Below are 25,302 nucleotides of genomic sequence, written 5' to 3' on the forward strand. Positions count from 1 at the left end.
ATGATTCCATTTCTGTTCTGTGGCTGGGTAACCTAAACTTCATAAGCAGGAGCTGCACTTTAGAAAATCTTTAGGGAGTTCTTGAAATGAAGATTTGCACCCTAGAATTAGCCTTGTTCCAAAACTGAACATAAAGAAATAGAAAGAATAGTTTACAGTAAATGTGCATCTGGGTTAATGCTTTCAATGCTAATGTTTTTCTTCTCTCCTAGTGTTCATGCCTAATGGAAACACGGGAACAATAATTTTCAAAACACTACTGCAGGCCAAGAACAGCTGTCTTTGACATAAATGAGCCCACCATTTATGTGGTCACATACATTTATATAGAAGTCACTACTTAAAGAAGTAAGAGTAGGTTTTAATCTAGCACTTTTAAATGAAACTGCAGCTTGGGCTTGTTCTGAAGAGAATAAACTTGAAAATGAAACAAGGATTACATTCCATATTTATGAGCTGTCTTTGCAGAATTGAATAATGGACCAGCTTACACGGACTTTCTAAAAGTGCTTGTGAGTAGGCATGATCTCCCACAGCTGATATCCAACTTGAATGCAGTTTCCACTGACAAACACAAAGTGCATACATCGCCAAGAAACCTCTAGGTGCTTTTGCTTGGAAGAAAAATAAGTGCTCTGCAATAAAGGCTCTTAAACTTTTAACAGCAGCTGCTTAGTCAAAAACTCCAAAGAATGAAGGTTATTGGTAGCGTGCTATTCTGCAGAGCAAATTGCTTCCCATGACCCTCTTCTGGAAGTAACTCTAAAGGCAAACACTAGAGAGTAGCTCTTCTAATAAGAGTGGATTTTTTTTCCATCTAAATGCTTAAAGCAGTGCTACATGTAGGTGCCTACACAAGTGTCTGTTTGTGGACTGGATAGAAAAATGTTTGGTTTTGGTTTTTCTAGGTTGTAATTCACACAGAACTCATGAGCTTGATGTGGAAATGCCCAAAGATAAAAAAAAAAAAAAAAGATCCGCGTTTGTCTTCAAACTCTTAAAGAGATTGCATCACTCTCACACTTGAGAAAAGCTCCTGACATTTAGATCAAGCCTTTTTATTTGGACTGCTTTCTATTTTCAGTAACTTAAATATTTAACTCTAGTACACCCTGAGACATAGTTATAAAGTGGCAGCTACCACAAAGTGGCTGCTTCTTGGGAGTTACTTCACAGAAATTTTCTGTAGCTTTGATTGTGCATTCACATTTAAGTAAATGTACAACAGCTGGGCTCAACTGGAGTCTATCTTGAAGTATCATCACAGGGATATGACCAGTTTGAAGTCCTGACTGTCTCTGGATAAAAGCAGAGTCCAGCTCAGGGGTTTGGCTTCCCGAGGACTTTGCAGAGCAAGTTCCAGTTCCCGCCTAATATATGTATGCACCAGAAAAACACAAAATATTTCCTCTTCCCAGAAGAGGAAATAAAAACATTTTGGATTTTCCAAGATATTCTAGGTACTGGGGAACTTGTGGTTCTAATGGATAAAGAGAACCAGCAGGACTTGGTACTCACCCCATTAATCATCAGCAGGATCAATCCACTGTCTGTAGGCGTTCGAACTTCGATGTCAAATCGAGTCACCTGGCTGAATTTGCCCCTTCTCTCAATGTTTCTGGCCAAGGCATAGCCAGAGCCATCAAAGAAATAGCTCACAGCCCGGCTCTGAGTGAAAGCCAACTTATCTCTATGGAAAAACAAGCAGAGAAGGGTGAATTGGCATATACCCATTTTACTTTAGGGGAACTTAAATGCTTTTACATACTTTATTGAAATAGTTGTTCTGAACTTCTGCTTCTGCCTGGCAATGCTGAGACTGATGACTTCCTTTCAATTTTTTTCAGAGAATTTTTTTTCCTGGGAAATAATGTGTAGCTTTGAAGGTGCATTTAACTCCTTCATCATAACATTGTGCTTTTATCCTGTGTTATATGTAGAGGAAAATTCTTTGCTTGTCTTTGTAAAGTGATAGGCCCAGAGAACTTCCTCATTATAAAGATACACAGCTATTTCTATTAAGAGCTTTCCTAGTTTGTACAGAAGTCCACTTGAATTCTCCAAGAACTTTAGCTGAGCATGGACTCTGGTATGCTCTGTTCTGGAGAGCAGCAGCTTGCACTCCCTGTGGGAATGGTGTGAGAAACTCATTTTCTCTATCCCAAAAGTTCCTGCATTTCTTCCCAGTGCAGGATGCAAATTACTCTCCTTTTCTTTCCGGAGAGAGGTTCCACTGTTGCTGCCTGTTGTGTGAGCAAAATGCCTGCTGTGTCTGTGCTAAACGAATGCTGCAGTTAATGTTCACTTCTTCTTTAGGAACTGCATTTCCCAGTTTGCGAATGGCCTATCTAAGGAATATCTGTTGTGGCTTCAAGTGTATGGCAGGAGGAAAGTTCTGTGTAAGCTCTTCTAGCTGGGGGTGGGACTACACTCAAGGTTATCGGGCCCACTAGACCTGACTGGCTGTGGCTGTATCACTTGGAGCAGCGTGATTTGAGTCAGGAGCTCTGCCCAGGCAAGCAGCGGGGTAAGGAGGGAGCCTGGAGCAAGCCCCAGCTAATGTGGCAGTTTCCTTTACAAAGGCAGGAATATGATTGTGAGATAGCTAGTGGAGAAAGTGGAAAAAGCATAGAATATCTCATGCTAAAAGGGACTCATAAGGAGTACAACTTACATACATACATATACATGCACACACACGCACACACATGTATATATATATATATGAAACTCGTTGAGGCAATTAGGAGCTAAGAGCGACCAAGTTCCTTCCGGGACAACTCAATACCACCTTCACTTTTTTAATCTAAAGCAGGAATGAGCCACCAGGACCGGCACTTATAACAAACAGGAGTGCCAGGGTGAGGATGGGACTGTCCCCTACCTGGCACAAGGTGGCGATGTGGTGGTGTCGATGTTATAGACGTGCTTGAAATTGTACAGGCTGATCACATCATCGTTCAGGGTAGCCAGCTCCAGGCAGCCGATGAAGCCAGGTAGGTTTAGGCTAGGAGGCAGCTGTGCAGAGGACAAGGAAGAGTTAAAAGGAGAAAGGCGGCACTTTTTAGTTGGGTGTTGTGAGGGCATTTGTGCCTGGTATCAGTTCTGTCCCCGTGCAATTCACATTTTCAAAACAAAAGGTTAATACTGCTGTGAATAGTCTTCATAGTCCTTACCATGATATGGCCTTTGGGCTGCAAGTAAAAAAGGAGCACATAAATGGTCTCACAGTGACACAATTAGGCCAGGTAAGGCAACTGCAAACAAAAACTTATTTTGTAGTTTTGGTGGGAGCATGCTTGGAAACAGGGAAAAAGGCTAAGACTTTACTAATAACAGAGCTTACTCAATGTATGTGAATAACTCAGTAGATGTTTCATATCTAATGCATAGATATCCTTCACAGCCAGAAAAAATAACTCCACACCATAATTAGAGAGAGAGAAATGAGACAGCTCCTTAAACCCAGGAGGCTGGGATTCAAAATGTGTGCCAGTGGGTAATCCTCAGTAGGTATTATTTTGAACAGCTAGCAGGGTCTAGAAACTTCTTCTTTTAACAAAGGCCACTGCAAATGGAATTTAAACAGCCACAATTGTGAGGGGCAAAATGCAAAAGAATAAAGTTACCATACCTAGGCATTCTTTTTATATTAAAATATTTTGCCTGTAGAACAGGTGTGATAATAATAGCTCTTGTACTTCAGAGTTTGATCACTATTAGTAGCTTTTCTTAATATTTTCATTATTTCCATTTTCTTATGATACAATAGTAACGATAATACAGCAATACAGAATATAAGTAGCTGTAAAAGCAAATTTTGTTCTTATCTGCAGCACAGATACATTTGGTAAATGATCATGTTTTCTTTATTCCTTTGTTTCTTCTGTTCTTTGAAATTATGTTAAACTTGGGAGTTGTATGGGTTAAGTGGTGCATTCCATATTTGCACAGTATGTAACGGAAGCAAAAATCTTTTAACAAATCAGACTCTATGTTAATAAAAATGTGAGGTGTCGTTTTCTAAGGGGGAGGGGACCTATCAAATAATACCATTAATCCTTTTCTTCCTATTTCTCTTTCCTCTTTCCTTCACTCTTCTCTTTTCTTTTTCCTCTGCTCTGCTCTGGAACAGACCTGGAGAGTTCATTTGCTGGGTTGCTTTTTGTATGTGCATGTGTGTGCGAAATGGTTATTCAATCTTCAGTCCTATTTCCAGGCAGTTTGCACCCAGGGATCAATAATCCAAAATTCCTGCTATGGCATATATATGTCATAAAAATGCCAATCTCAGGAATGCATAAGTGTATTGAGTTACTCTTTCTTTGTTGTTATGTTTTCAGGAGAGTTCCTTGTGGATCAGTATTTGCATCTTTTGAACACCTGCTACAGTTAGCTTAAAGAATTTAGGATTCTCTAGATGTGTTTTTATTCAGCCATGCAATTTTCACAGCCAAGATCATTCATAGGAAGTTTTAAATCCCAAAATAGGAACTGGCATGTTCACAGAAGCAGGTAAGTGAGGTGCTAATTGATGCTGACTATTAGGAACTAGACTGAAGCTACTGTCTCACATGGGTCTTCAGACATATTCTCCACAGGCAACTTTCATGCTGTTATAAGTCTGGATTTAAACCAGTGATAATTTAAATTCAAACAAATAGCTATATTGTTAGTTTACCACATGATCTTAATATTAACAACGCTTTTCATTTTTGTGACAGCTGTAAAAGACAAATTCTAAGTACAAATAACTCATTAGCATTGAAAAATACTGGTAGCCTGCAAGTAACATTGAACTAATAGGCCTTTGTCTATGCACGCTATTTAACAGCTAGCAAGCCTTCCTTTTAGTACTTTTCAGGAAACACCTGATCATCTTACTTGCATGACAAAATATGTTAGGGAAAACTTCTTCACCATGGCTAAAAGTTGGAGTCCTAAGATGATAAATGACTAAATAAGGACTTTTTATTTATCAACCATTTTTGTGTTTAAATGGAAGTCCAGCAAGATTAGTTTGCACTATTTAATTTTGAATCGAGAATATTTATCTGACCAACCTTGAAGCCTGGAGGCACTCCACCAACATAGAAAACAGCATTTTCAGGTTCCAGATTAAGAAGGGACCCAGGACCAAGGACCTCTCCCTTTTTGATGAATTTTTCTTCAGCTGTGCTGCTAAGACTGGGCACAGTTAAAAACATTTTGCCATGTCTTCCGATCCTGCAGAAAAGAATTGTAAGAGAAGAGAATTTCATGTTGGCCAGACTTACAGAAATAAAAACAAGCCTCCAACTCCAGGAAGAGTTTTATTTCCTTAGAGAAGACTAGCAATTATGAGGTAAAAAAAGGGAGGGACCACAGACACTATCTCTTCCTCTCTGTGACCCCTTGGGTCTTGGCTTTTCAAAAGCAGGAACAATTTCCATTTATTTCAGCAGGTGTAGAACCAAGCACAGAAAATTCCTGATGGGCAGTTGTGACACAGCCTTTTCTGCTTGATTTTTCCTATAAATTATTTGATTTTGGGGAAATACACATTATCACTTTACCTCTCAATTTTGATGATGCTGAAGTAAGAGGGCCAGGTGCTGACTGGCTTGGAATCCAGAGGTATCTCCACATCTTGGCCCCCCAGATTATAAATGTACACAAGGTTGTCATTTTTAATTGCAAGGCCAATGTAATGTTTTGCCTAGAACACCAACAGAGAGGGATGTTAAAGATACAACATGGAAAGAGATTTAATGCAGGACATAAGTAAGGGGTAAGCTTTGATAAACTGAATGACACCTTTAAATACTACCAAAAGCTATTTAAATAGAAACAAAACCTTTGTTCTCTAATTGGTTGCTTTCACCACATAAAACTGTACAGAAAAAAAGTCTCTGATATTTTACTTTGTATGCATTTTGACTGAGGTAATTTCAAAGTCATGAGATCTCTGCTGCCCATGAATTACTCATGTTCAATGGGAAGCTGTTCAGCATTATTTAATGTGCAGTGCCATGTGCAGGAAATAGTCTAAAGCCCAGGTATTATGCTGCAATTAAATATTCTGCCAAGAGGTGTTTCAATTGATTTATATTCAGCAGACATTCTTTTTAGGAAAGCTTAAAAATGAAAGCCTGCCTCTTTACCTTCCCAAGTAACAGATTTCCAGAGTGATACCTGGCTTGTGAGTTGTGACTTTTTTTTTTCCTCAGAACCACAGTTTAAAGAACAGCTATTTCAAAGTAGTGATGAGGAGTGTACAGAGTGTACAACAGCAGCACAAGCCACAGATAAAGAAGCCTACTTATCTTGTGGGCCTGTGACCTCAGAGATTTGGAACTGACACTGTCAGCAGCATGAACTGATTAAGGCATATCTCACAGAAGCCAGGCAGGTGACATTAACTGCTTCAGAGCACCTTGGTATTGGCAGAGGAGATAGCAAGTGTGGCTCACAGCAGTGACAATCAAAGCAGTACACTGCCAGGCAGTCTGATTTGCTTTTTAGAGAGAATCCTTCATTGTTTGGGGTGACAAGTCTCAAGGACAGGGGTCTGAGGAACCCTTGCTCTTTGCTTGTCACAAAATCAATTATGGTCATAGAGCAGACACCTCTAATTTTGAAACATGAAGAAACAGTGAGAGGGAAAATTGAGGGCAAATAAATTTTGAACTGACTTATTTTTAAAAAAAAAAATATATGCATAAAAATTAACTGGGTTATTCTCTTACATTTTTGTTTCCGAGGTACAAAATGAATCTGTCTGGAGAGGCTGCCAGCTGTGGGTTGTCTTTGTGAAGCTTTATGTACAAGCTCATGGAAGTGAAAGATTTCAGTTCTTCCACGTTGATCTTTGGATTGACTTCAACAGCTGATTGGCCTTCAAACATCATGGAAACTTGGACCTGCAGTTGCAAATGTGCAAAGTGAGACACGTGTTGCTGCCTGGGGTCATTACCTAAGGTAAGTGTGTCATAATACTGAGCCAGCAGCCTTGCTTACTGCAAGAGTGGAGTTGGCACCTATATACTGGGCATCTAAAATTGTATGTTTGAAACAATCTTTTCTGGAAGACACTGTAAAGAATATGGAGGAAGTTATTTTAAAATTAATTAAATGTCCTAATGAACTCTGCTTAAGTATATTCATAAAGTAAATTACATTTCAGTGGGAGATAGATGTGTGCTTAGTTGAATCAGGGCTACGTTACTGTGTATGGCACATAATGAAATTCTTACACGGCTATAAAACTTCTGCCCATAATTTGTTTCTTTGCTTTGGGAATTGTATGACCATTTTCTGTTCATGAGTAATCCTGTTATATTATTGAATCTACAGTGATATTTATGAGATGCTAATAGAATTGTAAAACTGTTCATTTTAGTTCAAAATGCTTTCAACATAACTAATGTTTTCAAGTTTAAACACAGTATACCAGAATCACAAAATACATTTTAAAGAACAGTCAAGCACTACACACAAACTGATTTTTCCAAGTTATATTCTAGCACTGTGAACATACAATAGTGCACTGAATTTTTTATTTCTCTGAATGAATTCAAATATACTTGACCTTGGTTTTCTTGTTAGAGAAAAAACCCTCATTATTTATGTATGGTAATGAAAGTGTTTTCTTCTCTATTAAATATATGGGAGCCAAGGATTTTCTAACACTGCAGAAAATTAATTCAAAAGAAAGAAAGAAAAAAAAGAAATGCTGTCATCTCAGAAAAGCTTACATTAAATTGCTGTAATTATTACTCATGGTAATTAGCTTTGTAGGTAATTTGCCTGCAAATTGTAGGTAATTAGATTTTGTTGTTCTGGCCATCTTATACATTGTGCCCAAATCTTTATTGTCAAGTTGCTACTGCAGTAACAATAGTCTACCATGAATACTATGATAATGTCAAATGCTTGCAAATAGCTGCTGTAAAGATTTAATGACCTCCAATGTGCTTTGTTCATCCAGTTTTGGGGAGGTGACAATGTCCAGGTTTGGGCTTCTAGCATAGCCTGAGAAAATGGAGGTTATAGTAAGATTTGATTATTAGCACTAGTAACCAAATGTCCCAAACGTCCAAAAGTTTCACCTTGCTTGCTACACTCCTGGTCTGAGCAATTAACTCTCTGATCCGCTGAATGCTGGAAGAAATATTGTTTGCTGGTGCCTTCTGTTCTACTTTTCGCAGTTTGTCCAGGAGTTGAGGGAAAACTTCTGTAAGTTTCTGCACTGCAGTTAGAAAAGAAGAGAGAGCTTAGAGGCTTGGTTTTTTTTTGTTTTTTTTTTTTTCCTCTTTGAAAGGCTGGTTTTGCATCAGGAATATTACACCCTATCCTCTTAGGTTAGCTCACCTGTCTCCTTCTACTTTCTGACCAAGTCATAACTATGATGTGTGAGTCACGGTGATTTCAGAAAGGATAGTGACTTCTAAGAATCCAGTATTGCTAAAGTTTTTGGAAATAAGTTTGCACAAGGGACACTGTGTTTTCTTAGGACTCATAGGTAATACTGTGGTGTGTTACCTCTGTTATTTTTTCCTCATGGAACTGTGCAAACATTAATAGTTTTAACCTTTTAATCTTCCATCAAGACAAACGAATGTTAAGCCTAATTTTACAGCTACAGCAATTGGAACAGAAGGATTATTTGTTCTGCATCTCACTGGATATCTGTGGCTGACCTGGGAACTGCATCTAAGAGTTATGGTTCATGAGCTCTTCAAATTCACTGTAGGGGAGATGTATAGGCTGTTTTCCTCAACTTTCAGCTGAAAAAGATTTTCTCAGCTTTTTTTTTTTTTTTGTTTTTTTTTTTTTTTTTTTTTTTTTGTTTTTTAGCCTGATGTTACCACCCAGATAGCAGCAGTAGCTGCACAGGAGATGTGTTTGCTTGTGGCTCACAGTCCACTCTCATGACAGAAACACTGCCAATTTCAAGCTGTGGTAACTGGCCTGTGGTGGACAATAGAAGGCCTTAGATGATGATGATGGTGTGTGTGCACCTGAACTGTGCTTAGTGCCTGCCCCAGCCCTTGTGATTGGTAACCTTGTTAGTTTTCCTGCCTGCATATGACAGGGGTTGTGAATTAGAGTCCTGGACCTTTGATCTTTTGCTGCTGTGTCTTCTGGTGGTACCTGTGCAAGTGTCATTGTTATTGAAGGGAAATGCAGGGGGTCTGTCATGTTCAAAGTGAGAAAAGTCATTTCCCAGGAAGATAAGCAGAAAAATTATCAAGAAGGAAAAATAACTACCCCTAATTATAATCCAGTTTCATCACATCAGATTCCAATGACATGCTGCCCTTTGAAGGATATTTACACATCACATATTTTTCATCTTTAATTAAATGTAGGTACAAGTAGCTGAGTATAATGGAATGAGATTTTAGCTGCAAGGCTACATGCATATAAGAAAGATCCAGCATTCAGAGTTAATTTTAATGGCATGGATTCACTGTAAAGGCTAAGACCAGATTTGTAGAGTTTGAAGTAATATTTTAGGGATTGTCAACTTACATCCACCTGCTCTTGTGTTCTTCCTGTCATGTTTTTACCTTTGTCTGAGACTCATAGAAGGGCTTGTGCTGGAAGGGACCTTAAAGATCACCTAGTTCCAAGCCCCCTGCTGTGGGCAGGGACACCTTGCACTGGTCCACATTTTGAGAGCCCTACCCAACCTGGCCTTGAGTATTTCTGCATGAAGACTGCAGAGGCAGGTAAAGGGGCTAATCATCAGATATAGGAGACTGTATAAAAAATGGGATAAGGACCCGACTCCAATCACTTTTCTGTGCTTCCAGTCTGGATTGAATAAGCCTCAGCCTCATTCATATCAACCCAGAATATGAGAAGACTCCATGGATTCCTACAAGTCTGCTTGGTTTTGGATAGAGTGAAAAATCTGTATTTGCCAGTCCTGTCCTGTCTCTGCATGGCTGTTTTCATCTGTGTTTTGCTTTCCAAGTTCAGCTGAGGAGTGGGCCATATAGAACTTTAGACCCTCCAGTTTTTCCCATTTAGTCCTGAAGGGCCTTATGTAGTGGGAGTTAGTAATCAGCTATTCTGCATGAAAACTTCACTTTACAGAAAGTAAAGCTTACTGTACATTAAAATATCATAATTTTAATGAATCCTCAAAGAATTACAGAAAATTTTGGATATAATGGTGATTCCAAAATGTGTTAAATTTTCTACTTAAAAAAAAACCCAACAAACCCCAAGTCAGCTTATAGAAAGTTTTCGTTACCTTTCTCCATTTTTAAGGCAAAAATACTTAAATCTCAGAAAATGATTTTGCAAATTGCAGCAAATTTTTTTTAAATTTTTTAAAATGATCTGCAACTGAACTGGAATTGTGTTTGATTCAATATTTTAAAACTGTTTGAAATTTGATGTATTAAACTTGAAATGCTACTGTAGCAAGAAAACACAAAACTAACATCTGTAACTACTAGAACTATTGTGAAATCTCAATATAAATCTCTTCCTCTTGGCCTTTATAATGGCATTCTTAAAGAGAAGAACACTGATTTTGATTTATGTCTTTATGTGAGAGTGGAAAAGAAAATTAGTCCAACCCAGTGATAAAATATGAAAAAGAGTAGAAGGGAAATTGTCAAGGAGGAAACACCCTGACTGTAACCTTCCAGACACTTTTCCCTTTCATGTTTTCCTTCCCAAACTGTCTGCCAGCCTCTATGCTGAAGCCCACCAATTCCCTGCACAATGGCAACATGGACTATTCCCAGACAAACTACACAGCCAAGACATGCTCTCACCTCCCCGAACACCAAGTGCAAGCTTTATTCAAGGGCAGTGCAGACATCCCTGCTTAGAGGTTTCAGCTGCTCTGGTAGTGTTATTGGCATGGAGATCAGGTGTTTTGGTGTTCCAGGCACCTGTCTGAACATTTGTTGGAACTTTCCTTTGGACTTTGATGGACATTCCTCCTGTCAGATCAACCTCTCCTGGCAGAATACACAGCTTATCTGGGAATGCTCCACCATGCCTGGCATGTCTACATCTGTCTTTCTGGGCTGTGAATCACAATCACATCTGTCTGGAGCACTAACTGTGCCAGCCTCCTGTGTAGCACTGATCTCCCTTCTCAGCTATTTCCACCTGATCTTTCTGGCAAAAAACAGCTAATCATACCTTAAGCAAACAAATTAAATGCCTTTGGAACAAAAATGCCATGGAAAAGCTTCCTCCACAAATGTACTAGGGCACACTTTGCTGTAGGTTGCATATTAGCGTCTTTCCAGCAGTTAGTTTGAGCTCAGAAGGCCCTTCAGGAGCTCAGATATGAATAAGTATTTTCAAGGTGACTCCCTACCTGCAAGCCCACCATCACAGGGAAGGCATTTTTTCCAGGCACATCACATAGAAGCTGTTCTTGTTCCTTTTTGGGAACATACCAAGGGACAGCTGGGCCATTTTAACTCTTTTCACAGAGCACCTCAAATGCTGCTGGAAATATTTCCTCCACTACAAGAGCTAGTATGAGCAGATTTTTTTGAATCCTGAATGTCTGCTGGCATTTTGAGCATGAAGAGCCAAATGCAGTCTGTGTTGCTGCTCTACCTACTAAGCTGGCAAAGGTAAATGTTAAATGTAAATCAAGTGTAAAGGTGAATAAAAACAGAAAGCTTCATGTGTAAGCTACAGCACACTGTTTCTCTTGGATGTTTCTCATAATTCTCATCATTCCCTCCTGGGAGGCCAAGCATATCCACATTTGCATTGTTTTACATGATAATTAGAACCCATAGCCTAAACTGTGCTTTGTGGTGATCCAAAACATTTTATAGCGATGCAATCCAATCCAAGTGCTGCTATATTAACTACACTCTTATGGAGCTCTGTGCAGTGACTAGCAGTGAGCTTACCCATTCCCAGAGGGAGAGGTTCACTGCTCCCTTTTGATGAAAAGTTCAGAGAAATCTGAGTTTCCTCCAGTTCTGGAGCCAGAAATTGGGACATTGAATAGCACTGAGTTTCTTCTTGTGAAGAGTACCACTTCTATGGCAGTTCTTGGGAGCACTCATTTAACCGAACATACCAGGGGTAAGGGTCTTATTGATCTTGAAATTCTGAAAATAACATGACTCTTGGGATTCCCCAGCTAAGAGGGAAGACTGTGACTTTGGAACACTAGAAGCAATGATTGGGTTGGGCTCATAACTCCATTTACAGTAAAATGACACTTGAGTTGCAAACTTCCTGACAGAAGGAGAAGGGATTTAGGGCAGTAGATCTGAGATTCAGATTTTCTGGAGACAGAGTCAATGAAATTATGGACTTTCTCTGGGACACTTTTAGGAGGCAAGACATCACTGAACAGGTCTGCAGGTGATAGTATCATCAAATGTGTGAAGGAAATTACTTGTTCTGGATTTCCAACCTCCCTAGCCATAACTATCTTAGGATTAGTGAGCCTTCTGGGCAGAGTCAAGAATACATGGAGCAATAAATAGTGCTGCTGTAATCAATTTTTTATTCCAACTATTTTCATTTCTAGATTGATTATTTTCTTCCCCAATTGTTCCTTTTCTTCCTTCTACAGTGACTTCCTTTCGGCTTCATCTTCACAACTCTTTTTCTACTCTTGTCTATCATTTCCATTTCAATTTTGTAGTCTGCCTTAGCTTTTCTTTTATCTTTATGTTTGCCTTAAATTTTTCATAATAACTTTTCCAATGTTTCCTGTGTTTCCAATAATAAAAGTGGAATTAATGTGATGTTTATAAGCTTCTCCAGAAATCACCCTGCTTAAATATTTTATTTCCTCCTTTATCCTCTTTGACCCCTTTGTTTAGACTACGAGCTCATCAAGTGAGGAACCATTTCTTCATGTTTGTACTCCTGAGGACAAAAGGGCTCTGTTTTCAAATGCTTCTCAATGTTAAAAAACAAACAAACATAAAACCCTAAATCACCAACCATAATAGCAATAAGTGTTTAAACAAGCTGTTTACCATGTGATCTTGGTACCCTGAAAAAATGAAATAAAAGTCAGTAAGTCCTCAGCACATAAGTGTTTAAATAGTTTTTGGAAGTCCACTGAATATCCAGTGTTTTTAAAATATAGTCAAGACCTAGACAACTGCTAATTTTTGAAAATTTTCATGGAGGCAAAATGCTACAAGATTATATGCAATGAATATGCAATGTAAACAATTCATACAATATGTTATTGCTATGATTCCCTGATTTTTTGACACTGAGGAATGGCAAACTTCAGGCCACCATACCTGCATCTCCAGCTGAATGCACAGCACTGTCATATGCCTCTGAATTGTGCTGGAAGTCTTGCAGGTTTTGGGACCACAACTTCACGTTCTCATCCATGGGAGTTGTAGCCTGTGTTACTGTCGTGGTAGCACTTACAGCCTCTGCAGTCTTCAGCTGAGCTTGCTCCAAACGCTCTCTGGCCTCCTCTACAGAACAAATAGGGAATGATAGGAAATTAACTCTTTCAAATATTCAGGTGTGTTTTGTGTCCCGTCCCTCTCCACTCTCTGTCTTCCCCCTCCCTTTTCTCTTCTTCCCTCCAGTTTATATACACTGAGCATGATGTCAAATGGAATGGAATATTCTTTTGGTCACTTGGGGTCAGCTGTCCTGGCTCTGCTCATTCTTAGCTTCCCATGCATCCCCAGTCTCCTCATCAGCATGGCAGTATGAAAAGCAGAAAAGGCCTTGCCTCTGTGTAAGCCCTGCCCTTTGTAGCAACAAAAACATCTCTTTTATTATCAAAATTATCAAATCTGTTCAACACAAATCCAAAATACAGCCCCATGCTAGCAACTGTGAAGAAAAATAACTCTACTGCAGCCAAGACCTGCACAAGGCTCAAGAAGAATGTTGTTAATTTCAGTGAAAAATCATTTAATTTCATTATGAAAATGTTAGAGCTGGATATTTGATACCTAGGTCTGGTAGTGCCCACAGTGTTGAACTCTTAGTAGCTACTTCATATCCATATTCAAAGATAAAAATGTGCTCTTGAATGTATTAATATAAAGCATCATAAAGATGAAGTTCCCCTTCTAACCTGTCTCTGCTGATTGCATTTTTGCGATGGCTCTCATCAGTTGGCTCCGCAGGGAACTCATTCTGGCAAAAGTGCCATTGACTTGCCAGCTGGTGTCTGCAATGGTGTAACTGCTGCCTGTGGGGAGAAAAGGGGAGGCACAGCTGAGGGGCATCAGAGTGGCATCTAAAAGGGGAAATTCAGTATGTAGTTAGGCATTTAATACACTGTATACAGTATGACATGGCCTCTTTTAATTTAGGACATACTTGCACTCCTGACTTTACATAATCTAAAGGAAAAACCAGCCCTGCAGCACCCCTGCTTGCCACAGGGTGTCTTCCAAAAATCTGGAGAGCTGTGTTTCAGTCAGTACTCTTTCTCCTTGCTTTACCAGAAGTGCTGAGAATAGCTGCAACTGGTACACAGGAATAGTTTTAAGGCACTCAAAAGGCCCTGAAACATTTAAAAGATAAATTTGTAATTCTAAATCTTTCTTCCATTTGCAGTGAAGAAAGGCCAAACTACTTTAACATTTATTATTACCCTCCCTGGGTGAAATCCAGCTTTCTGAACATTTAAGCTGCTGTGATTTGGTTTTAATCAAACTACTTAATTGAGTATATTAACCAGTGAACAACAGCTTGCAGGGTCATATATTAAAACAGTAGCTGTAACTGAAATGGACTTTCCATGAATGAAATAAATTATCAGTATCTAGTGGGATGACAAAACATGAACTACTCAAACTGTGCCTATGACCATTTCAAGTACTTTGTGTGGTAAATTCTATCAATAAGCTATTATACTTATTGATTATAAGCTGTTATAATCAATAAGTAGTTCTGCTTAGTGGTGTGCTTCTGAAATTTATTTTAATGTGCATGGCTATAAGCTGATTGGGAAAACAGAAAGGATGTATATTTACTGTCATGTGCTGTCCGTTGTAGCTGCATGGCTCGGATGAGAAGTTCTTCACTTTTACCTTTATGGTAAATGACCTGAGTATCAATTCCAACTGCAGCCTACAAGCATGTTCCAAAAAAGAAAGTCAGAATAATCCTCATCAAATATTCTACTTTATTGTGTTTAGTTGTGGACAATATTTTACCTATATATAAATGCAACTGCAAAGTCACTGCAGTTTAATTTGCTTTGTTAAAATTTAAGATTGGCAGTTGGATTGGAAAAAGGTCTGAAAAGCAAACATATGGTTTTCCAAAAACACTACTGGGTAACAAAGATGGAGAAAATCCTCTTAATTTATCAGCTCCAGTTTAGTCAATGTGACTGAGTGCTGCATGTTATTTAGGCACTGTGACTGTTCATTTCTACTGTCATCTCAGCTGATAAGTGCTTTCACTTGATGGAGAGCTGTCTTGCAGTCTGCAGCAAGTATGGTGGGTACAGAGGGCTGGACTTGGAACCCCTTAGCCCTCTGGGGTTCAGACTCCTTTAATCTACCCAAATTCTCTTGCTATCCCACTAATAAATTGATGCTAAATAGCATGTGTACCGATTGGTAACTATAGGCATACCAAAACTTCATGTAAAGTATTTTTGAACAGTAAGGCCAGAGACAAAATTAGCATCCTACTCCTTCCACTGAGTATACAAGTGGGCTTTGTCCCATTTCAACCTGATCTTCTGTGAGATGCAGTGATGTCTTGGCCACATTTCAAGCCACTTGCTACATTCCTACTTCACTACTGAGTGAAGTAGAAGGACTCAATCACTAAATGCCAGCTCAGGCTCCTACAGGAGCAGGGAGTTGTCTGTAATTTCACAGAAATGTTGCAATGTGAGTGACAACACAGAGCAGCATCACCCTATGGGATAGGGACAGAAGAACCTCTCATTTCTTTTCAAATACCAGGGGACTTCAGACTGGAAGAGTAATTAGTTACATGGGATTTAATTCAGGAAATAATAAAGGAAAAAAAGTGCAGTGAGAAGTTCAATGCTGCCAGTTAAGCTAAACTTGTTTTTTCTTTACACTTAGGTGCCTGAAGTCCCTGAACATTGTAAAATAAAAGCTGGTGTTACGAAAATTACTTACATCCTTGACCCGGTTTGTTGTGTTCAGTGCCAATGTTGCAACTTTATTGGCTTCTTCGATATAACCAGCAATGTTCTCATACACATTTGAAGCATTGATTGCCCTTTGCACCAAACCATTTGAATCAACACCATACAAATTCCTGTTCAAAAGAGAGTAAAAGGTGAAAGAAACCAAACTGAATCAAAGTAGTTTCTGACTACATAATCACACACATAACTACTAAATTGAGTATATTTACCAGTGAACACCAGTGTGCAGGGTCATATATTAAAACAGTAATTGTGTCTGAAATGGACTTTCCATGAATGAAATAAACTACCAAGTACACATAAATGTACTTGGCCTAACTGGTATCCTCTTCATTGTGTTTGACCAATCTGAAGCATGTGAAAACTGTGTGGATAGAAGACTCTTCCCTGCCAATTAGCTCTGAGAATTTTGCCTTTAACATTTATGTGAGCAGCAAGAAATGACTGCTCAGCTTTTACCTTTTTTAAAAATCTAGATTAGATATTCCATAAATTAACAGAATAACAGGTCTATCAGTAATCCTTTTTTAGGAATAATTCCTACCCATGAATGGAAAGACTATGTGTGCCAGTGACCAGGATAGCTGTGTCACTGTCCTGTCCGTGTTTTCCAAAGGTGAGTGGGAAAAGGAGGAGAATCAAGTGAACAACTACCCCTAGTCATGAAAATTTGCAGGCAGTTAGATTTAAAAACTGAAAAAACCCTTTGATAGCATGGTTTTGATCTGTGTGTTAGGTGATAACTGATGATAACTGGTCATCATCAGGGGAGATTCCAGACTGAAGATAGTTCAGGACTCTATATTCATGTGTTAAAATTTTTGAATAAATACTATTTTTTAATGTTCTGGTGATAATCATATTTCAAAGTATGTGTTAGAAATAGATTCTAAATATAGATGTATTTGCACATGTCTGCATTCACTTCAAAGTGTTTGCACACCGAGGGATTATTAAATTTCCAGATTCAGCATTATTGCAAGACTTTTATGCTAAATTTCCTTAAGGCAAAAAAAAAAATAATAAATAAACTCCATCAAATAAAAGCCTAATAGGCTAATAAAGCAAACCTATAAAACCAAGATGTTTTGAAGACAGGCTAAATGTTTTAAAGGATTAAAGTTTCACTGCAGAACAATCTTCTCAACAAATAAGAGAGTTAGCATTGTTGTATCTGGACATTTTGTAATTACATTTTTTTGCTTTTTGTGAAATTCCTAGTGTGTTTGACTTAGTAATAATTTCAAAATTATTTTGGTAAGGGAGGAAGGCTAGCCATATGGGGTATTTTCTTCCTAGTCTGCTGTCCCCAGTTAGCTGATCTCAGACTGAACATATTGTTTGGTTTTTATGTTTCTGTAGTTTGTGTGTCATTATAGAACAGTTTCAGATGTCAGCTTTATACAATTGCATAAAAGAAAACCATCTGTTTTGGTTTTTTTTCCTCTATTTTAATCTCCTATCTAGGGCATACGGATATTAAGAAACAACTGGTATTTAGATAATACACTTGAAGAGTAGTTGTAAGCTTATCTTCCAAAAGCATATGCCCATGATATGACTTAAGGTAGAATTCGGTGACATATTTTATTTAAGAATTCATTTACAGCAGTGATTTTTCCATGGATAGTCCCAATTGCAAATAAAATAATTATATCTAGAAGTGATTTTTTAGTAAATTGGTGCAATATTGATGCATTTAGTATCTTCCTGCAAAACAGAAAGACTTATTTTAAGTTTTTTATGTTACTGTGAGCCAGTTTAATTGTGACACAACTTACTAAGCATCAGAACTACTCCATCTGTAAAACTGTTCTTGGAATAAAATTATCTCAAAGCTCATTTTGTGCCCTTTAATGCTAAACATTTTTTAATTTAAATGAACTTACTGACATGAACAGTTTCTGCAGACCCCATTTAATCTTGCCTGTATTATTTTACTTTTCACTAATCCACCTTTCCTATTCTTTTGCTGTAGGAAGACAAGAACATGCCCAATTAGATCAGAGAGAATGTCATGCAAGATATATATTTATTCTTTAAAAATTTTAATAGATTTTCCCTAGCTAAACTTCATCTGTTCTCTGTGCACCATGACAAGTCCTTCTACATGACTTAACACTGATTTGTTTAGTGCCTATTTATTGTTGTGTTTCTGCTTGTCTTTTCAGCTGTTCAGTAAGTGGCACTTGTATGATTCAGATTCTGCTGAAGTTAAATTTTACCCATCCAGCTCATCAGCAAGTCTTCTTAGGTTGTGTGCATGATGCATAGCCTTTTCTACCAAATCATCATCAAACAGGGACAGGTTGGCTATTTTTTCTTGCAGTTCCTTTTTAGCTCCATCGATTTCTGCATAGAACCCTGACGCATTCTGAACAAAACAGGGAAGGAAGGAAAGAAGATGAAAATTACAAAAAATCAAGTCCGTATTTTGATTGTTTTATTTTACCCTTTATGTTGTTACAATGTTCCTTTATTTCTGTTACAGTTGTTTTACTTTACATTTTTAAGAGAAAAAGAGGAAAGATCTAGTGGTGAATACCAGTATGGAGACAAATGCAGGAAGATGAAAATCAATGAAAATTTAAAATATCACTTAAGAAAGCATTGGAGAGAGATGCATAAAATATAAAAGAAAGATGGCAAAAGTCTCACTATATGTCTTGTATGTTTGCTCCAGAATTGTGTCAATGACAAGTCTTTCAGAGTGAAGTCTCCTTTCTGCCTCCTTGCTCAGGGAGATTACTCATGCTAAAACATCTTGGATTAGTCTAATTTGTAAATCAGCCCACCTAAATACTACCTATATATGTACAGGCAAGGAGAATACATTGCCTTAGCCATGGTTCTTCCTTTTACTAAATACTTGTGGAAAGACCAAATGGCCTGCATTCACCTTCTCTCCAGTACACAAGCTTGCCAAAGTGTTTGAGGACTATAAATGTGGCAAAATGTGAATATAAATGTGTTTCAAAACACAGGAAAAAGCATGAAATGGAGAGAGGGAAAAGGGATGAATGAGTGAAAGGTGAAAATACTTGTTGGTGATGTACAATGTTCGCCTGGTACTTCCTTGCCTGAAGTGTGAACATCCTCTGTGTGTGAACTTCTTCACAGCAGTGAGGAACCCAAAATGATAAACTGCAACAATTAGTTTTGCACAAAACACCAGAGGAAACCCCAACATAATGCTTGATCACAGGGATGGTTACAAAGTAAACTGTCTTTCTGTTTTCTCAAATTATTTTTTCCAAGAAAAATTAATGACTTTTGATATATGCTTTCATGTCAAGAAGCCAAATGAATGCTGTGACCAAAATGAATGCTTGTGGGAAATTTTATTTTTTCTTCAATTATTTCAAAATTTAAAATTAAGTCATGAAGAAAGAAACCAGCTTTGATAAACATTTTAGTTAGAAAATTCCCAATTTTATTTTCTTCATCTTTTCATAGAAAAGCCAAACCCCTAAAATTTATAAAAATTTCCTTCAGCACCAAGTCTGATTCAAAATAGTAGATAGTAGTCTATGGTTCCAGATAAGGATTTCTGTGTGACAATCTGATTATATATGTTTGGCACAATGCCTGGTTTAATGCTGATATTTGGGATTTTTAGTGTTCTTCTTCGATGTTCACTCATAGGTACTAGGAAAGGAATTTAGCATAAAATGCAGTCTTTTACCAGAACATCTTTTTGGCAGCTGCTTGTAATAAAATAATTGAGAACTCTACAGCAAAATGTTTCATTAAGATTTGCCTACTGTAATGTGTCCTTTTTCTAGAATTATTTTTTTTTTTAGGCAGTAAATTCTAATAACAGACCTTTTTATCCAAGAAAACCATCTAATTTCTCAGGGAATATTAACCAGTATTTCACTAAAGCAATATGAATGAGTTTTTCCATTAGTGATCTAAACATATGACTTCCAAAAATTAGGATGCATCATTTAAACAAGCCACCAAGGCACCTACCTTTATTACTTCACCTAGCTCAGAGTTGACCTTTTGTGGTCCTTCCAAAATAGTTGTGGCACTAAGCAGAGTGCTGTTCACTTCATTTATTTGCTCTTTTATCTTCCCATGTTGTTTCTAAAAAGAAAGCTCAAAACATAAATCACCTCCAATGCCATTTGTGCTATGATAAAATACAGTGTTAACCATTTTTGTTAAATGTTCTAGAGTTAATTAAAAGATAGTGGTGAACTAAATAGATTTTAGACATATCTGAAGTCTGATTTTCCAAGACATGTCTAATCACTACATATTATGATGTGATTTTTTTTTTTGTGAAAGAAATGTTGGGTTATTAAAAATATTAATTTTATTTTATTACAGCCTAAGAAGATATTGGAATAAAGCACTATTCAGTTCACAGCAGAGACAAATTAAACATGGATTTTTCATAGTCATCTGGATACTATATTTTTCTGGAGTTATTTTAAATCTCCAGTACAGACATCTCTTTTCCTTGCCACTAGTAAAGCCAATGTGAACAATCTCTTTTGTACAGCATCTGCCTTCATTGTGCAGAATAATGGAGATCCAAATGGTTAAAAACAATGAACAAATGCCTGAACACACTTCAGGATTTGCTTCATAACTGTGAGACAAGCTGCAGCTTGGCACTGTAATTATGAAACAATGGAATAACAGAAGGGGCTTTGTACTTAAGGATCTCAAGCTATTGTGAAATGACTCCCTAGACGAGCACGCCTGATTTCTCTATTGAATTCTTAGACCTTCCATATCAACACGAACTTCTGGCACAATTCAAGAACTCAAAACTCAGCCACTGATGTTATAAAACCCAGAGGTTGGCCTGAATTTGTGGGATCATTCTTCAAATCACAAAATTGCTTGCTAACACCCTCTCCTCCAGAATATAAAAAAAAATCAGCCATTGAAATGAAAACAGTTTGCTTTGAATGGTCCCTAATTGTTCTCTTTGTAGTTTTTTTTCCTTGCTGAAAAAAAGATAAATAGAAGTTTTAGGAGGGATATTCTGGTTTTGCATTCCTTAAAAGAAATTTACAAAAATAGGGAAAAGGTCACAGAACTGCTGTGAAGAGAAAATATAGTTTCTTTTGTTTTGCTGATGGGTTGGGTAATTTTCTGGGATACGAAACCTGAAAATTCAGTTTTCTCATAAGCCACATGGGATTTGAACCTATGCCACCCTTACAGGCAAAGGTGCACCACTTCCAGGCTACAGGGGACAGGCCATCTCTGAGCTCTCATCCAGAGTGGCTACTTTGTTCAAAATCCTGAACTGTTCATTTGGACAGGACACAGGGGAAAACTGTTGCAGCCTTATGGCTAGGCTAGCAGGTTCACCTAGCAAGTAGGAAACCTGATTTCAAGGTATCTGCTGTGGAGCAGTTAGACAATGGATTTGTGCTTGAAGATTCAAGGACAACTGTTTACTCCCCCTGAAAAAGCGGGGATGCATTCTGTTCAGAGAAAGTTTGATCAGACAGTATGAATGCACTCAGCCCAGGGCACAGATGCAGTGTAGAATCTTTATAAGTAATTGTTTTTTTAGAATATAATTAGTTTTATGAACATGAGGCCCTTCCAGATTATATATCAGTACATAATCAGATGAAACAATCCCACCACAATATTTCTAGTAGCCATGCTACATGAAATCTCAAATTTCTTGGGTTTTACTGTAACATGCCTTTCTAGTCTAGACATAAGTATCCATCCTTTCCTTGGTCTGATGAGGCATGACGTGCCAAAGCTTCTCATTTACTGTCACTCCACAAATAGATAATAGTACCTTGCACTTCCACAAGTTGTTTCTTAGAACTGAAGAGTCAAACTCATCCTGCTGAGTGGTCCAAGAAATTCTTTTTTGGTGTGGTGATTCCTGAATCTAAATTGTGTACAATCTAATGTTTTAAGCAATGGCAGAGATGGAGTGCTCACAGTCAACACTTATGACATATGTAGTGCACAGTACCTCCTGCCTTTGGAGCCTGGCTGTGTTTTCCCTATTTATATCCTCTGTTTGTATGACATAGTCAAGTGCTTGGTGTAATGCCTCCTCCAGGTCTGACAGCTTCACATCCTGTTCGCTGAGCTGCTCCAGCACATCAGTTACCAGGGATCTGGTGTCGTTGTACTTCTCATGAAATGCTTCAATTTGCTGTAGCACTGGGAGAAAAATAAGAGTCCAATAAAGCCAAAGCTTGGATTTCTGATAAAACTAACCTATACCGCAATTTTTTTGCTGTTACTCAGGCAACAGTAAAACACATTTTGTAAACCTCACTTGGGGGATCATATACCTAGGTTTTAATTGTCCCTCCTCTTTTTAGAAGGAAAGATGCCTCTCATTTTGCTATTTCATTTTAATCCTATTAATTCCCCCTCTGAAATACATTTTATTAAAAGAAACTAGGTATGCTTTTCATTGTTAAACCTAGGCAGCCTGAAGAAGACAGTCTTTATGCCTCATGTTCTGATTCATGTTCACTAAGCTGTGAGAATTAGGCTGCCACTCTTTGCCGTGCCGGCAGCTCTTTTCTCTCTGCTGGTGTTCGCTGTCCCCATAGCAGAGTTGGCAGGGGAAAGACATTCACATGAGCAATTCCAGCCCTGCCATCAACCTACCTAAGCAGCTATTGTTGAGGTGCTGCAGTGCACAGGCACACACAGGCACAAAAACACACTGACATTTTTCTCCCCATTCTGCCACGAGGAGCACCAAGCACCAGCAGAGATTTGTGGCAGGAATTTGGGAGCAGCAGCATCTCCAGCACACCAGCTGCTGCTGCCTACCAAGTGCCTGCTGGTCCTCCCCAGGCGCTCAGCAGTACACCCAGAGCTGCCCAGCACTTGCCAGCTGAGCAGCAGCATGTGGATGAAAGGAAAACTGACTTAAAACTCACACTCCTTTGCTGCATTTTCCTCCTCATCTGCAAGTTGCCTTTGATTAGTGAAAGGCTTTCGACGTTTGATCTCTTTTAGCATCTCCTCAGCCACACTCCGCTTCTGGGCAATTTCTTCAGGGCTCAGTTCTTGTTGAATTGCATAGTATTTTGACTTGCTGTTGATTTCTGGGGGGAAAAGGGAACAGATGGTCGATTCAGTATGACTACGGAGAAATAAATACTGTGGACTGCTTTTCCTTTTGTGAATTGTGATGATACTGATGGTAAAAGAAAGTTTTAATTATCTTCAACTCCACAGTAGATAATTATTATGTTCAATCCAGCCTTAAAATTAAACCTGTAAATAAATCACACTTTCTTTCATGTGTGGAGGTCTCATCAGAAGAGGATGGGATTAGGCAGATGTGGGTTGTGTGCATTATTTGGCTTGACATTTCTTGTAGGCCGGGATAATCATTTTATTTCGGGTTCTGTGGCGTGCATCAGGCTGGGACTTTTATCTAGGATCATGGTTTTTAAGTGTTGCTGTTTATAAAATAATAACAATGCTAAGGAGACTGAAGTAACCTCATTTTCCATCTGCATAAGTTTGAGGCACCCTAAGGAGGTAACATATGGCTTCTGGCCTGATGCTGCCTAGCTGGTTTGGAGATAGATACTATTTCAAGGTTTTGGTCTCAGTTCAAAAAACATTGTTGTTTCTCTGCAGCTGAAATTGGGTTTACCCATTCCCAGTGAAATCATTACAAAGTTTACTCACTTCTCACTCCCTGGCCTTGAATACCAATCACCTCCTCTTTTATGCCCTGTGACGTGCATGCCTTTGGCTAGCACTTGTTACTAGCTTTGTGGATAACCAAAGTTGGCAAAATCAGGACTATTCTTCTGGAAGATTTCTTTAAAAAATAGGTGTGTAATTGTGGCACCACTGATTCTCTGGCAGAATGTCTGTATGCCTGCTCTTGCTAGGCCCTGAGTTCATTAGTTATGCTTTAAAGGCTCATGAGCAGTGTCTGACCAGCAGGGCTACATGGATGTCTTTTTCCTTATGCTGGCACACATGTGTATGCACACAGGGTGGTGCCTCTGTAGAGGAACGGTTTTGAGCGGAAATAATTTTCACTTACTTGTGTCCAACTGTTTTAGTTCTATTCACAGCCACGGACATTGCTTCTTCTAGAACAGCTTAATGTGATTGTGCTATTTGTGTGCCAGATCAGATGTGTGCCTTATTTGGTTCCTGTCCTGCTCCAAACCAGTTAATGATACTAAAGGGTGATTATTTTGACACAGCTGTCAGATGTGATTTTTAGTGGGGCTCATGATGACACTTTTACTCAGTAACTGTAGAAATAAAATAATGGTGGATGGCCAGGCAGTCAATGGTTTTTTAGCACCAGAGGTGTGAAAAGACAGCACAAATATAACATACTATATGGTCTTAGCCTGCCTCTTTTGTGTGATGGGACGTATTAACAGTGTTTCCTGAGAGAAAGTAATGGAGCATCTGTGGAAGTAAGGATAGGAAGGATAAAAGTTGATATGTGACCACTCTTCCTTACACAAGTTACCAGCTTGCAATAACTGCTGAGAAAGAACTGCTCAGGTCTATCAATCAAATATTTCCATTGGAAAAAGGCTGTTTAACCTCAACTACCAGTCAGCATTTCTATTCTGGTGCCATAGGCAGCTTTTGCATAGTGTTGGCTTTGCTGAAGACTAGGGGAACCCAGTGTGTTCTGCAGCAGGGTGGAGGCTTTCACATTGCAGGTGTACAGGGGACAGGGGTGTTTTTGGGAGCATTGATTTGGGGTTTCATTGTTTTCTGCAGGTACTGAAGAAGAGGCTGCAATTGGTTTAATCTCATTTTTATATGTCAGGATGATAATGGTATGTCATAGATATTACAGATTAAGATGATTATCTCTGACTAGGAAATAATTTTAAAGTGCAGTTGTGCTTGACAGGGTGTTCACTGTTGCCACAAATTACATATTGTCCTATATATCAAAAGGTTTTCCTTTGATATATAGGACAGCAAAAATTATTGATGATCCATTAATATATGAAGCTTTCGTTAATACATTCTTGACACTGAGATGAACCAGAAATGAATCTATTTACCTTCAATGTTATCTCTTATATTATTGAGCTGCTGCACAAGCTGAGAAGCACGATTGTTGATCTCCGTGGTTTCCTTCTGTACCAGTCGGCCTTTGCTGGATGCTTCATTTCCCTATGAATAAACCATGAGAGGTAAACATTAGATTTCTT

General features: G+C 38.4%; 1 protein-coding gene across 2 annotated transcripts in view; it reads right to left on the minus strand.

Moving 5' to 3' along the window:
• The window catches only part of LAMA4 (laminin subunit alpha 4), a 99,552-nt gene that overhangs the window by 24,217 nt on the left and 50,033 nt on the right, over positions 1-25,302 (minus strand). For both annotated transcript variants that reach the window (XM_058835330.1, XM_058835329.1), the window contains exons 9-23: positions 25,153-25,264; positions 23,026-23,193; positions 22,095-22,288; positions 20,102-20,218; positions 18,352-18,500; positions 16,095-16,236; positions 14,964-15,060; positions 14,057-14,173; positions 13,254-13,439; positions 8,091-8,230; positions 6,729-6,902; positions 5,556-5,698; positions 5,064-5,226; positions 2,885-3,018; positions 1,519-1,690 (exon numbers count right to left, since the gene is read on the minus strand). In XM_058835330.1, coding sequence (XP_058691313.1) covers positions 1,519-1,690; positions 2,885-3,018; positions 5,064-5,226; positions 5,556-5,698; positions 6,729-6,902; positions 8,091-8,230; positions 13,254-13,439; positions 14,057-14,173; positions 14,964-15,060; positions 16,095-16,236; positions 18,352-18,500; positions 20,102-20,218; positions 22,095-22,288; positions 23,026-23,193; positions 25,153-25,264 — 2,208 coding nt within the window. The remainder of the gene's footprint in view (positions 1-1,518; positions 1,691-2,884; positions 3,019-5,063; positions 5,227-5,555; positions 5,699-6,728; positions 6,903-8,090; positions 8,231-13,253; positions 13,440-14,056; positions 14,174-14,963; positions 15,061-16,094; positions 16,237-18,351; positions 18,501-20,101; positions 20,219-22,094; positions 22,289-23,025; positions 23,194-25,152; positions 25,265-25,302) is intronic.

Source organism: Poecile atricapillus, chromosome 3, assembly GCF_030490865.1.
Source record: "Poecile atricapillus isolate bPoeAtr1 chromosome 3, bPoeAtr1.hap1, whole genome shotgun sequence".
NCBI classification, from domain to species: Eukaryota; Metazoa; Chordata; class Aves; order Passeriformes; family Paridae; genus Poecile; species Poecile atricapillus.